This window comes from Octopus bimaculoides, chromosome 29, assembly GCF_046866305.1.
Source record: "Octopus bimaculoides isolate indiv1 chromosome 29, ASM4686630v1, whole genome shotgun sequence".
In the NCBI taxonomy this organism is placed as follows: domain Eukaryota; kingdom Metazoa; phylum Mollusca; class Cephalopoda; order Octopoda; family Octopodidae; genus Octopus; species Octopus bimaculoides.
The window spans coordinates 15,603,322-15,614,298 of record NC_142956.1 but is presented as its reverse complement, the minus strand read 5'-3'; the positions used below and the strand labels follow the sequence as shown (position 1 = coordinate 15,614,298).

At 36.4% G+C, this 10,977-nt stretch overlaps 1 protein-coding gene across 1 annotated transcript; it reads left to right on the top strand.

Annotated features, from left to right (window-relative positions):
* Positions 1-2,699: 2,699 nt before the first annotated feature.
* LOC149130369 (uncharacterized) lies at positions 2,700-10,757 on the top strand. Its single transcript, XM_089345716.1, has 2 exons — positions 2,700-2,837; positions 6,556-10,757. Exon 2 carries the CDS (start codon positions 8,423-8,425, stop codon positions 8,942-8,944), a length of 522 nt encoding a protein of 173 aa, XP_089201842.1. The 5' UTR covers positions 2,700-2,837; positions 6,556-8,422; the 3' UTR covers positions 8,945-10,757.
* The last annotated feature ends 220 nt before the right edge of the window (positions 10,758-10,977 follow it).

The following is a 10,977-nucleotide window of genomic DNA, read 5'->3' as shown; positions in this document are numbered from 1 at the left end:
AGCCAACCTGTTGCCACATCCTCCCTATGGCAGGGGTGGCGGGGAGAGAGAAACAGATGAGGAGGGCTTATTGTAGTACAATGGACACCAGATGTGAGTGGGAGTGAGGTGCTGGGATGTGGGGGGAGATAGTGTAGAGAGTGGGGAGAAAGTGAACTAGGGGAATGAAAAAATATTGAGATACAAGAGAGACAATTCTATATTTATGAGATGAGAAATTTATATTGTGTACACAGTTTATTTTAGTCAGAATGCTGTCCCCCATCTTGATTATTGCTTTTCACTACATTTTGGTTGTTGTACACTCCAGCCGTCTTCAGGTGTCTGAAGTCAAACTTGGTTGTTGCATCAGAATTACAAGCCTAACCCTTTATTTGAGCCATGGGGGTACACTATTTTCCACCGGTACTGTATTTATCGACCCAGAAAGCACGAAAGGGGTCAATAAGTCAATGAGAGCTTGACCAAAGAGGAAGCTGTTTTTCCTCAAACTTTTAGCCCTCATCCACCACCAGCGCCACCATGTAACTTCTTTCATCATGACCAATAGACAGAATCTAAAGGTGGCGAGCTGGCAGAAACGTTAGCACGCCGGGCGAAATGCTTAGCGGTATTTCATCTGCCACTGCGTTCTGAGTTCGAATTCCGCCGCGGTCGACTTTGCCTTTCATCCTTTCGGGGTCGATAAATTAAGTACCAGTTACGTACTGGGGTCGATATAATCGACTTAATCCGTTTGTCTGTCCTTGTTTGTCCCCTCTGTGTGTAGCCCCTTGTGGGCAGTAAAGAAATAGGTATTTCATCTGTCTTTATATTCTGAGTTCAAATTCCACCGAAGTCAACTTTGCCTTTCATCCTTTTGGGGTTGATAAATTAAGTACCAGTTGTGTACTGGGGTTGATCCAAGCTACTGGCTCCCTCCCCAAAAATTTCGGCCCTTGTACCAAGAGTAGAAAACAATAGACAGAATCTATGTTATATCTCATAACTTATTTTTATAGATCTCTATATTTTGTACACAGTTTATTTTAGTCAGACTGCTCTCCTCATCTTGATTATTGCTTTTCACTACATTTCGGTTGTTGTACACTCCAGCCGTCTTCAGGTGTCTTCTGCTGAACCCAGTTGTTGTATCAGAATTCCAAACCTGACCCTTTATTTAATCCAGGGGGTTACATTTTTCTCATTTCACCCCCTTGCATTTCATGACATTTTTTGTCTCAGTTCTGAACTAATTTCAGATATAATTTCTGTCTGTCACTATTGATGTCTTATGTTGACTGTCTACTAATTGGATAATACAGTTCTATATTTTTGAGATAAAGAATTCATGTTATGTCTACTGTTTTTGTTAGCATTAGCATGCCAGGCGAAATGCTTAGTGGTATTTCGCCTGTTGCTACATTCTGAGTTCAAATTCTGCCGAGGTTGACTTTGCCTTTCATCCTTTCGGGGTCGATAAATTAAGTACCAGTGAAAAACTGGGGTCGATGTAATCGACTTATCCCCTCCCACCAAATTTCAGGCCTTCTGCCTTTAGTAGAAATTACTACTTCTTCTTCTACTACTACTACTACTACTACTACTACTACTACTACTACTGCTGCTGCTGCTACAACAATTACTATCATTATTATTATTCATATGCACACAACAGATTAGACTGTTGGAAAAGAAAAATTCCTAACATCAGGCTACAACAAATAACCTTAGATGCCAAGAACCCTTCTAAGTATTCTAGGTGTCCCCAATAACAGTTTTCTGGTGCTGTACTAAACTGGGTTTTATGCCTAATTCCTCTATTATTATTATTATTACTACTACTGAGTGAGAGGGCAGTGCATGCCATCAAAGTGACACTGGGGTACAAATATACGAAGCCCAATATACCCATCATGACTACCCGTCTGATAAGGGTACACCAGGCACATGCATCACAACCATATGTGCGTGACATAATGATCTCATATCAAGATTAAAAAGTGCATGACCTTGTAGGTGGGGCCCAGTTAGAATTTCCTTTAGGTCGAGTAGTCTATCCTGCTCAAAAGGTCCTTGAATAAAGGTTGTTTAAAGATGATGAATGAAACACCCATGTTTCCAAAGGTGAACCATCCAAACCCCAACGAATTCCTCTCAACACATGGCTATGATGCTCCCCCACTACTTCTGCTCCTGATCAGAGATGCACATATCGTCAGCCACCAAGGGACATGCTCAACTGGTTAAGGTCAAACAACTGACAAGCAAATCTCTGGTATTAAGCAGAATATTTGCTGTAGCCCATCTTTTATATCAATATTATTATTATTATCATTTCTAAGGCAGCAAGCAGGCAGAAACATTAGCACATCAGGCAAAATGCTTAGCAGCATTCATCTATCCTTATGTTCTGAGTTCAAATTCTGCCAAGGTCGACTTTGCCTTTCATCCTTTCAGGGTCAATAAATTAAGTACCAGTTGTGTACTGGGGTCAATGTGATCGACTAGTCCCCCCCCCCCACACCATAAATTTCAGGCCTTATGCCTACAGTAGAAAGGATCATTATTATAATTATTACTACTACCACTGTCATCATTGTTATTATTATTATTATTATTATTGATATCATTATCGATATTATAATTGTTGTTGTTGTTGTTGTTGTTGTTGTCAGAGTAGGTTTTAGGTCAAACTAAGAGCATACCATTAACAGCCGTTATATTTCACTGGAGAATGGCTCCACTCTATAATGAGTACACACACACACACACGCACACATAGACAGCATGTTATGCTACACTTTCTGTCCACATGTATAATTTATTTTCTCTCTTCCAACTGAAAAACTTTCAAGGTAAGACCAACAATTTTATTTCATTTCGTGATACATGTTTTTGAATCTTAACGCTTGTGTGTGCGTGTATGTATGCATGTGTGTGTGTGTGAGTGTGTGGATGCATGTGTAGTAGTGTTTTTTCATCAACCAGGCGATTTCTTTATTTTTCCATACCTAATAATCTTGTGCTGTTCAGTTATCAGTAGGTCTCAAATTACATATATGCGTACGCGCACACACACATATGTGCATGTGTGTGTATGTATAAATATATCACTCACACATATATTCATATTGCTATATATACACATATACATTGACACATACACACACATATTTATAAATGTTTATTTATGCATATATGAATCTTTGTATGTAGATATATACCGTAAATCCTCGAGTATAATCCGCACTTTTCCCCCAAAATTTAAAGGTCAAAATCCCTAGTGCGTACTATATAAGAGTTTAAAAATGAAAAATATTTCCTAAGCAAAATTTTCAAAGTGATAAATATGTAAAGGCAATTTGCTTCATATTTATTTTTCAATGACGTTATTACTGTTATTTCTTTATTTTCTGCAAAGTGCACAAAAAAGGCTACACGTTTGCATTATGTTATATATACAATAATAATAAAGGACGTTACCGTATATACGTTTACAAACCAAGGACGTTATATAGACCTCCTTGACTCAAGTTAGAGAAGGGGTGCGTATTATATGCAAGGTTTAGGTTTTTCAGAGGTACAGCCCCCTAAAAATCCCCTGTGTATTATACTCAAGGGCGGACTATACTCGAGGATTTGCGGTATATATCTCTTTTACTTGTTTCAGTCATTTGACTACAGCCATGCTGGAGCACCGCCTTTAATCGAGCAAATCGACCCCAGGACTTATTCTTTGTAAGCCTAGTACTTATTCTATCGGTCTCTTTTGCCGAACCACTAAGTTACGGGGACGTAAACACACCAGCATCGGTTGTCAAGCGATGTTGGGGTGACAAACACACACATACATATATATATATACATATATACGACGGGCTTCTTTCAGTTTCCGTCTACCAAATCCACTCACAAGGCTTTGGTCGGCCCGAGGCTATAGTAGAAGACACTTGCCCAAGGTGCCACGCAATGGGACTGAACCCGGAACCATGTGGTTGGTAAGCAAGCTACTTACCACACAGCCACTCCTAATTAAGATTCAGTTGAATTAGGTTCTTAAATTGAGGCACCTTGCTAGGTCAGTATAATCCGCACACCCAAACAATATTAATTGAATATTGAATATCAAGACTCCATGCAGGGGTGTTTGTACCTGATATTTCTGCTATGTATGCAGAGAACGCAACCCACCTAAGGGAAGATATCCATTCTTGGGGATTCAGACTTGTACTTTATATAGAATTTCCAAAGTACAGCTGTACATCTTTGTTACTCATATATGTATGTATGTATGCATGCATGTGTGTATGTATATATGGATGTATGTATGTGTGTATATATATATATTCATTCATATACATACACACACAAATATATATACATATACACTTGTGTATGTATGTGTGTATTTCTGGGTAATCCTATGAACTAGTATATATATATATATATATATATATATATACTAGTTCATAGGATTACCCAGAATTTTGCATTTATAAACTGCTTAGCTTTACCCGTCTCATGAGAGCCTCGTGGCTAGCTATTAGGATCTGATGAGATGTGTGTCAAACCCTGGGTGACCCTATGAACTGGCCTTAACTAATATTCTGTAAATACTCTATAACCTAGAGTGTGCTTCTCTTTCGGATTAATGATTTACTGATAATACACACACGCGCATATATATATATATATATATATATATATATGTATAGAGATAATAAAATCAAAATAGGATAAAATCTTTTACAAGAATTTTATCAGGAAGCTAGTGTGTAAAAAAATTCATAAGGGAAATTTCTATTCCCAAGAATATAATTATTCGTTTATATATATATATATATATATATATATATATATAAAAGGCATTACTACAGAATAATGCCACATACTAGACTTCCCAAATAATGTTGGTCTCTTTCGAAAGTTGATTTTCCTCGCATTCGGTACTAAAATGTGTTTATTTTGGGAAGTCTAGTGTGTGGCATTATTCTGTAGTAATGCCCTTATATATATATATATATATATATAAACGAATATGTATAGAGATAGATAGATAGAGATTTATATATTGGGTTTGATCTTTCCCTCATCCCTGTCCCTTCCCCCAACTTTTGGTACCTTTCCTGTATCTCTCTTTGTTTTTGTGTTCACCCACATGGTTGTTGCCATTATTGTTACCACTGTTGCTGTTGGTCACTCACGTTGTTATCATTGCGGCTGTCTGAAAAATTACTCTATGTGTTTCTGTGTGTGTATATGGGTTCGCTTCCAATGTTGTTTGTATCCCTGCCCTTTATACAGTTGTTTTATCTACCTCTCTCTCTCTTTTATAGGCATACTCTCTTTTTACTGTTTCAGTCATTTGACTGTGGCCATGCTGGAGCACCGCCTTTAGTCGAGCAAATCGACCCCAGGACTTATTCCTTGGAAGCCTAGTACTTATTCTATCAGTCTCTTTTGCCGAACCGCTAAGTTACAAGGACGTAAACACACCAGCATCGGTTGTCAAGCGATGTTGGGGGGACAAACACACATATATATATACGACGGGCTTCTTTCAGTTTCCGTCAACCAAATCCACTCACAAGGCTTTGGTCAGCCCAAGACTATAGTAGAAGACACTTGCCCAAGGTGTCACGCAGTGGGACTGAACCCGGAACCATGTGGTTCGTTAGCAAGCTACTTACCACACAGCCACTCCTGCGCCTGTGCATATTTGTCTATTGCGTGTGTATTACACTGTTTGTCTCCGTTTTTTTTTCTCTCTTCTGTCTTTAGTCGTAATGTGTGGTGTGGCGGTGGATGTTTTTGTTCCATTCATGTTTTCTGTCGAGGCTTGGTCTGTCTATTGCTATGTGTGTAGCCTCTGTGATCTAAGTGCTCTGTCATTTCTTATTTCTTTACTGCCCATAAGGGGCTACACACAGAGGGGACAAACAAGAACAGACAAACGGATTAAGTCGATTATATCGACCCCAGTGCGTAACTGGTACTCATTTAATCGACCCCCCCCCCCCCCGAAAGGACAAAAAACAAAGTCAACCTCGCCGGAATTTTGAACTCACAATGTAGCGGCAGAAGAAATACCACTAAGCATTTCGCCCGGTGCGCTAATGTTTCCACCAGCTCGCTGCCATTTCTATGCATTGATAATGCCTCTACCTCTATGCTATGAACCAAGCCTCTATGTTCTGTTTGAGCATATTGGTAGGGCATTGACAAGCCTTTCTCTTCTTTGAACACTTGCTAGTATTCACCAACATATTCCCCTATGCTGTGTGCTATCTCTGCCACCCGTATAAGAGGGAGACATGGGATGAAGTAGTGAGGGCCAAATTCAAGCCGCTGAGCTTCACAGAGAAGACAATTATGGACCAAAATGTCTGCCAATATGAGGTTCTTGAGAAAACCCACCCACTTCGGTAAAACTCGGTTCTGGAAGCATTGCTTATTAATGAGCTCTCCAACCATGGGTTACATTAATTTACTCTAATTAAGCTATTCATTAATCATTTCTTTAATAATCGTCCCTTCATTTCTGAAACTGATGCATTCTTCCTTTAATTGTAGGTGAGATGGCTTAAAGAACTGCTTGTTAAACAACCAACCAATTAACAGAGTGCTATTAAGACAATCAACCAATTGCTGTATTCCTAACCAATTAACTAAATGCTGTTTTACTTATAATTACAAAAATTTACATTAACGGATTCATTATATCAGATAGCTAATTAATAAATTGCTTCTGAAATAATTGATCCATAAGTGATGATCAGACAAGTAAAGGCTTGCTTATAAAATAACTTGACCAATTCTAGTTTTGCCAGTCAAGCAGCCAACAAATTGCTTTGCAAATAAACTGTTATTGTGCCAACTCAGTCAACAATTTCTTATCAGACAATCAAACAATTGCTGTTTTATCTGCAAATTGTTATTTGAGCAACAATTTCATGTTCGAGAAGTGACCAACTGTGATTTTATCTTAAGTGGATTTGCTATTCAGACAACTACAAAATAGGTACTGTGCCTTTCGTTTCACCCAATACTTACTTGTTAGACAACCAATCAGTTGTACTTTTAGCAACCAATTATTACTCAGGCAACAACGAAATTGTTATTTTGCTAACTCGCCCAACAATTGCTTGTCAGAGAACAAACCAATTGTACTACCAAGTAAATTTCCACTCAGACCACGAAAATTACTATTGTGCCAACCAATTAACTTACCAACTGTCATTTTGCCAAACAACTAATTAAGCAAAAATTCAACTCATTTATAAATATAGTTGTAATTGTGCCAATATTCCCAGGAGTTGCTATTTAGGCAAGTAACCAACTATTCATTCAGTAACTAATCAATTGTTTTAACAACAATTGTTAATTGACAAATAACCAGTTACTGCTTTAAAATCCAATTGTTCATATAATAACAAACAAATTAATGTTTTGACAATCAAGCAATTGTTTAGATAACCATCCGATTGCTCATTTGAGAGAGAAAAAAATCAATTATTGTTTTGGCAACCAAGCAGTTGCCCATATAGCTAACCCATTGATGTTGTGACAATCATTTGTTCATTGAATAACTAACAAATTTTTAATTCATCCAACTAATTATTTGTCAGATAATTAATAGATTCCAGTTTTTGCCAACCAAGAAATTCAGATGATTTTTGACCACAACAAAGCCAATTTTGTATCAGTTCACCCAACAACTGCTTGTCAGAGAATCAACCAATTGCTATTCAGACAATTGACAACTTGCTTTTCAGATAACCAGCCAATTGCTATTAAGAAAACTGAATGCTGTTGTGCCAAATGATTATTTCTTTGCCAATTCATCTGACAAACAAATGCTATTAATATACACGATCAGTTACTAATTAGGCATTTTTGGACTTTTGGGGTTTTTTTTTGCCAAGCAGCCAACAAAACAAGTCAGTAAGATGTATAATTTAGGCCAGTTTAGACATCAGCAAAAAACAATTTTGTGTCAATTCACTTGATAATTGCTTGTTTGAGAAATAATCAGTTGTTATCCGGACAATAGACAAGTTGCTCTTCAGACAACTGGTAAGTTGTTATCAACAAAAAAATACAATTTTGCATCAGTTCACCCAAAAACAGCTTGTCAGTGACCCAACCTGAATTGCTATTCAGGCATTTGGCAAATTTCTGTTTAGAAAAACCAACCAAATACTTTTCAGACAATTGATAAGTTGCTATTTAGAGAAACAACCAATTGCTCTTCAATAAGTTAATATTCAGATGACAAACTAATTGCTGTTTTGAAAATAGAATGCTATTGTGCCAGCCTACAAACCAATTGACTACTACTTAGCCAAAATAATTAACATATATTCATTAATCCTACAAGAACCAATTGTCGCTTTTGCATTTGTTGTTTTTTGCTGAGTCACCAATCTGCCAATCAACCATGTTTCGAATGCTTCAGAATCAAAGCAATGGAAGCAAGCAAATGAATCCATCGGATATAATCATAAACAACTGGCATCTTGATGAATGGACTCTGCGTATGAAGAGCAACTTCAAGGGAGAGAAGTGGGCATGCTTTGCATTGATTGGCGTTTTATGCTGCGACGTTTTTCTCGTGCTGAGTTTGCTGGCATACAAGGAAGTGTTCACAGGCAAAATCCGCATCCCGATAATGATTGCTTGCATCCTGCTGACGTGCAGCGGGGTCGTTTACCTTATCATTTCCTTTTTCATCTACCAACGGAAGAAGAAAGAAACGCACAGGGTACAGTATGAGAACACTAAGGAATATATGACAACGCAACTATCTTTGGAACGGAAAATAGAGAACAGAAATATTTACGAAGAAAGCAATCAGCAAATCATTGCTGAAGAAATACAACCAGGTGTGATTCTGGGTAAAGTCATCAATAAGGACAAACCATTCAAAAACCTAAAGATGAATTTCTCAGAAACTGTTTGAAGTATTATTTTTCAATTTCTTCCATTAAAATTCCATTCACATCCCCAGAAGGATGAAATGTGAAGTTAGTCTTCAAGAATGCTTTATTGGTATACTTAATCTACCCCAGTATTTCACTGATACTTTATTTTATCAACCCCAAAACAATGTAAAGTTAGATTTAGTCTTAATATTATAATTCCATTCACAACTAAGATGGTTTATAGCAATATTAAATCTAACCAGTATTTCACTGCTACATTATTTAATCAACCACTGAAGAATGAAAGGTAAAGTTAGTTTTAATCTTCTATTATAATTCCATTCACATCTAGGTTGTTTTACAGAAATATATCTATGTTAGTATTTCACTGCTACTTTATTTTATCGACCCCACAAGATGGAAGCTAAAGTTTGCCTTGTAATATAATTCCATTCACATCTAAGATGTTTCATACTAATATTAAACCTATCCTAGTATTTCATTGATACTTTATTTTATCGACCCCACAAGATGGAAGTTAAAGTTTGCCTTGTAATATAATTCCATTCACATCTAAGATGTTTCATACTAATATTAAACCTATCCTAGTATTTCATTGATACTTTATTTTATCAATTCCACAAGATGGAAGCTAAAGTTTGCCTTGTAATATAATTCCATTCACATCTAAGATGTTTCATACTAATATTAAACCTATCCTAGTATTTCATTGATACTTTATTTTATCAATTCCACAATTATGAAAGGTAAAATTAGTGTTAGTCTTCCTTGCACATCCAGGATGTTTGTAAAGAATATTAAATCTACCCCAGTATTTCACTGCAACTTTATTTTATCAATCCCACAAGTTGGTCTTAGTCTTCAAATATAATTCCATTTACATCTAGGGTGTTTTATCGAAATATATCTGCTGCTGTATTTCACAGCTACTTTATGTTATCAATCCAAGATAAATTTCATCTTTGTCATCTATTTAAATTCCATTGACATCAAGGATGTTTTATAGGACTATTAAATCTACTTCAGTATTTCACTGCTACTATATTTTATCAACTTCACAAAAAGACGAAAGGTAAAGTTAGTATTAGTCTTCTGTAATGATTCCATCCACACCAAGGGTGTTTTTGAAGGATATTAAATCTACCCCAGTATTTCACTGCAACTTTATTTTATCAATCCCACAAGGATAAAAGCTCAAATATAATTCCATTTACATCTAGGATATTAATAAGAATATTTAATCTACACCAGTACTTCACTGGTACTCTATTGTATTAGTTCTAGAAGGATCAGAGGTAAAGTTAATCATAGTCTTCTATAAGAATTCTCTTCACATCCTCTGAAGGGTGAAAGGTAAATTTAATCTTAGTCCTCTAATATAATTCTATTCATATCTAGGTTGTTTTATAAGAATATTAAATCTACCCCAGTATTTCGCTACTACTTTATTTTATCAACCTCAGAAGGAAGAAAAGTAAAGTTAGTCTTCTGTTATAATCTCTTTTACATCTCGAGTGTTTTATAAGAACATTACATCTACCCCAGTATTTTACAAGTACTTTCTTTCATCAACTACAGAAGGATGAAAGACAAAGTTAATCTTAGTCTTCTATCATATTTTACTGTGAGAAAGACTGTCCTGTGGGTGTGTGTGTGTGTGTTTAGTATGGGTGAGAGGACAAATGAAAGAAAGTGGCACTCAATGAATTTGATAGGAATTACGAAACCTGATAAGTTAGATTTGTTTGACAAATTTGCACAGAGCTCAATCAAACTGTTATAAAAAGTGACATTGTTTATGTTCTACAATAAAACAATTCTCGCACTTGACTGTGTTTTGTCAATTTTTCATATTAACCTTTAGCATGCTGTAGATGCATCATGTCACCGTATGAGTTTTCTTCCCTCTCAATGTGAGACAGTGCGCTTGCAGTTACAGGGGAGAAAACTCGTATGGTGTCATGATGTGCCTAAGCATGCTACAAGTTAAATGACAAGCAGCAAAACAAAATAAGCTTACTTGAAAATAGGTAAGGGTTAGTGACAGGAA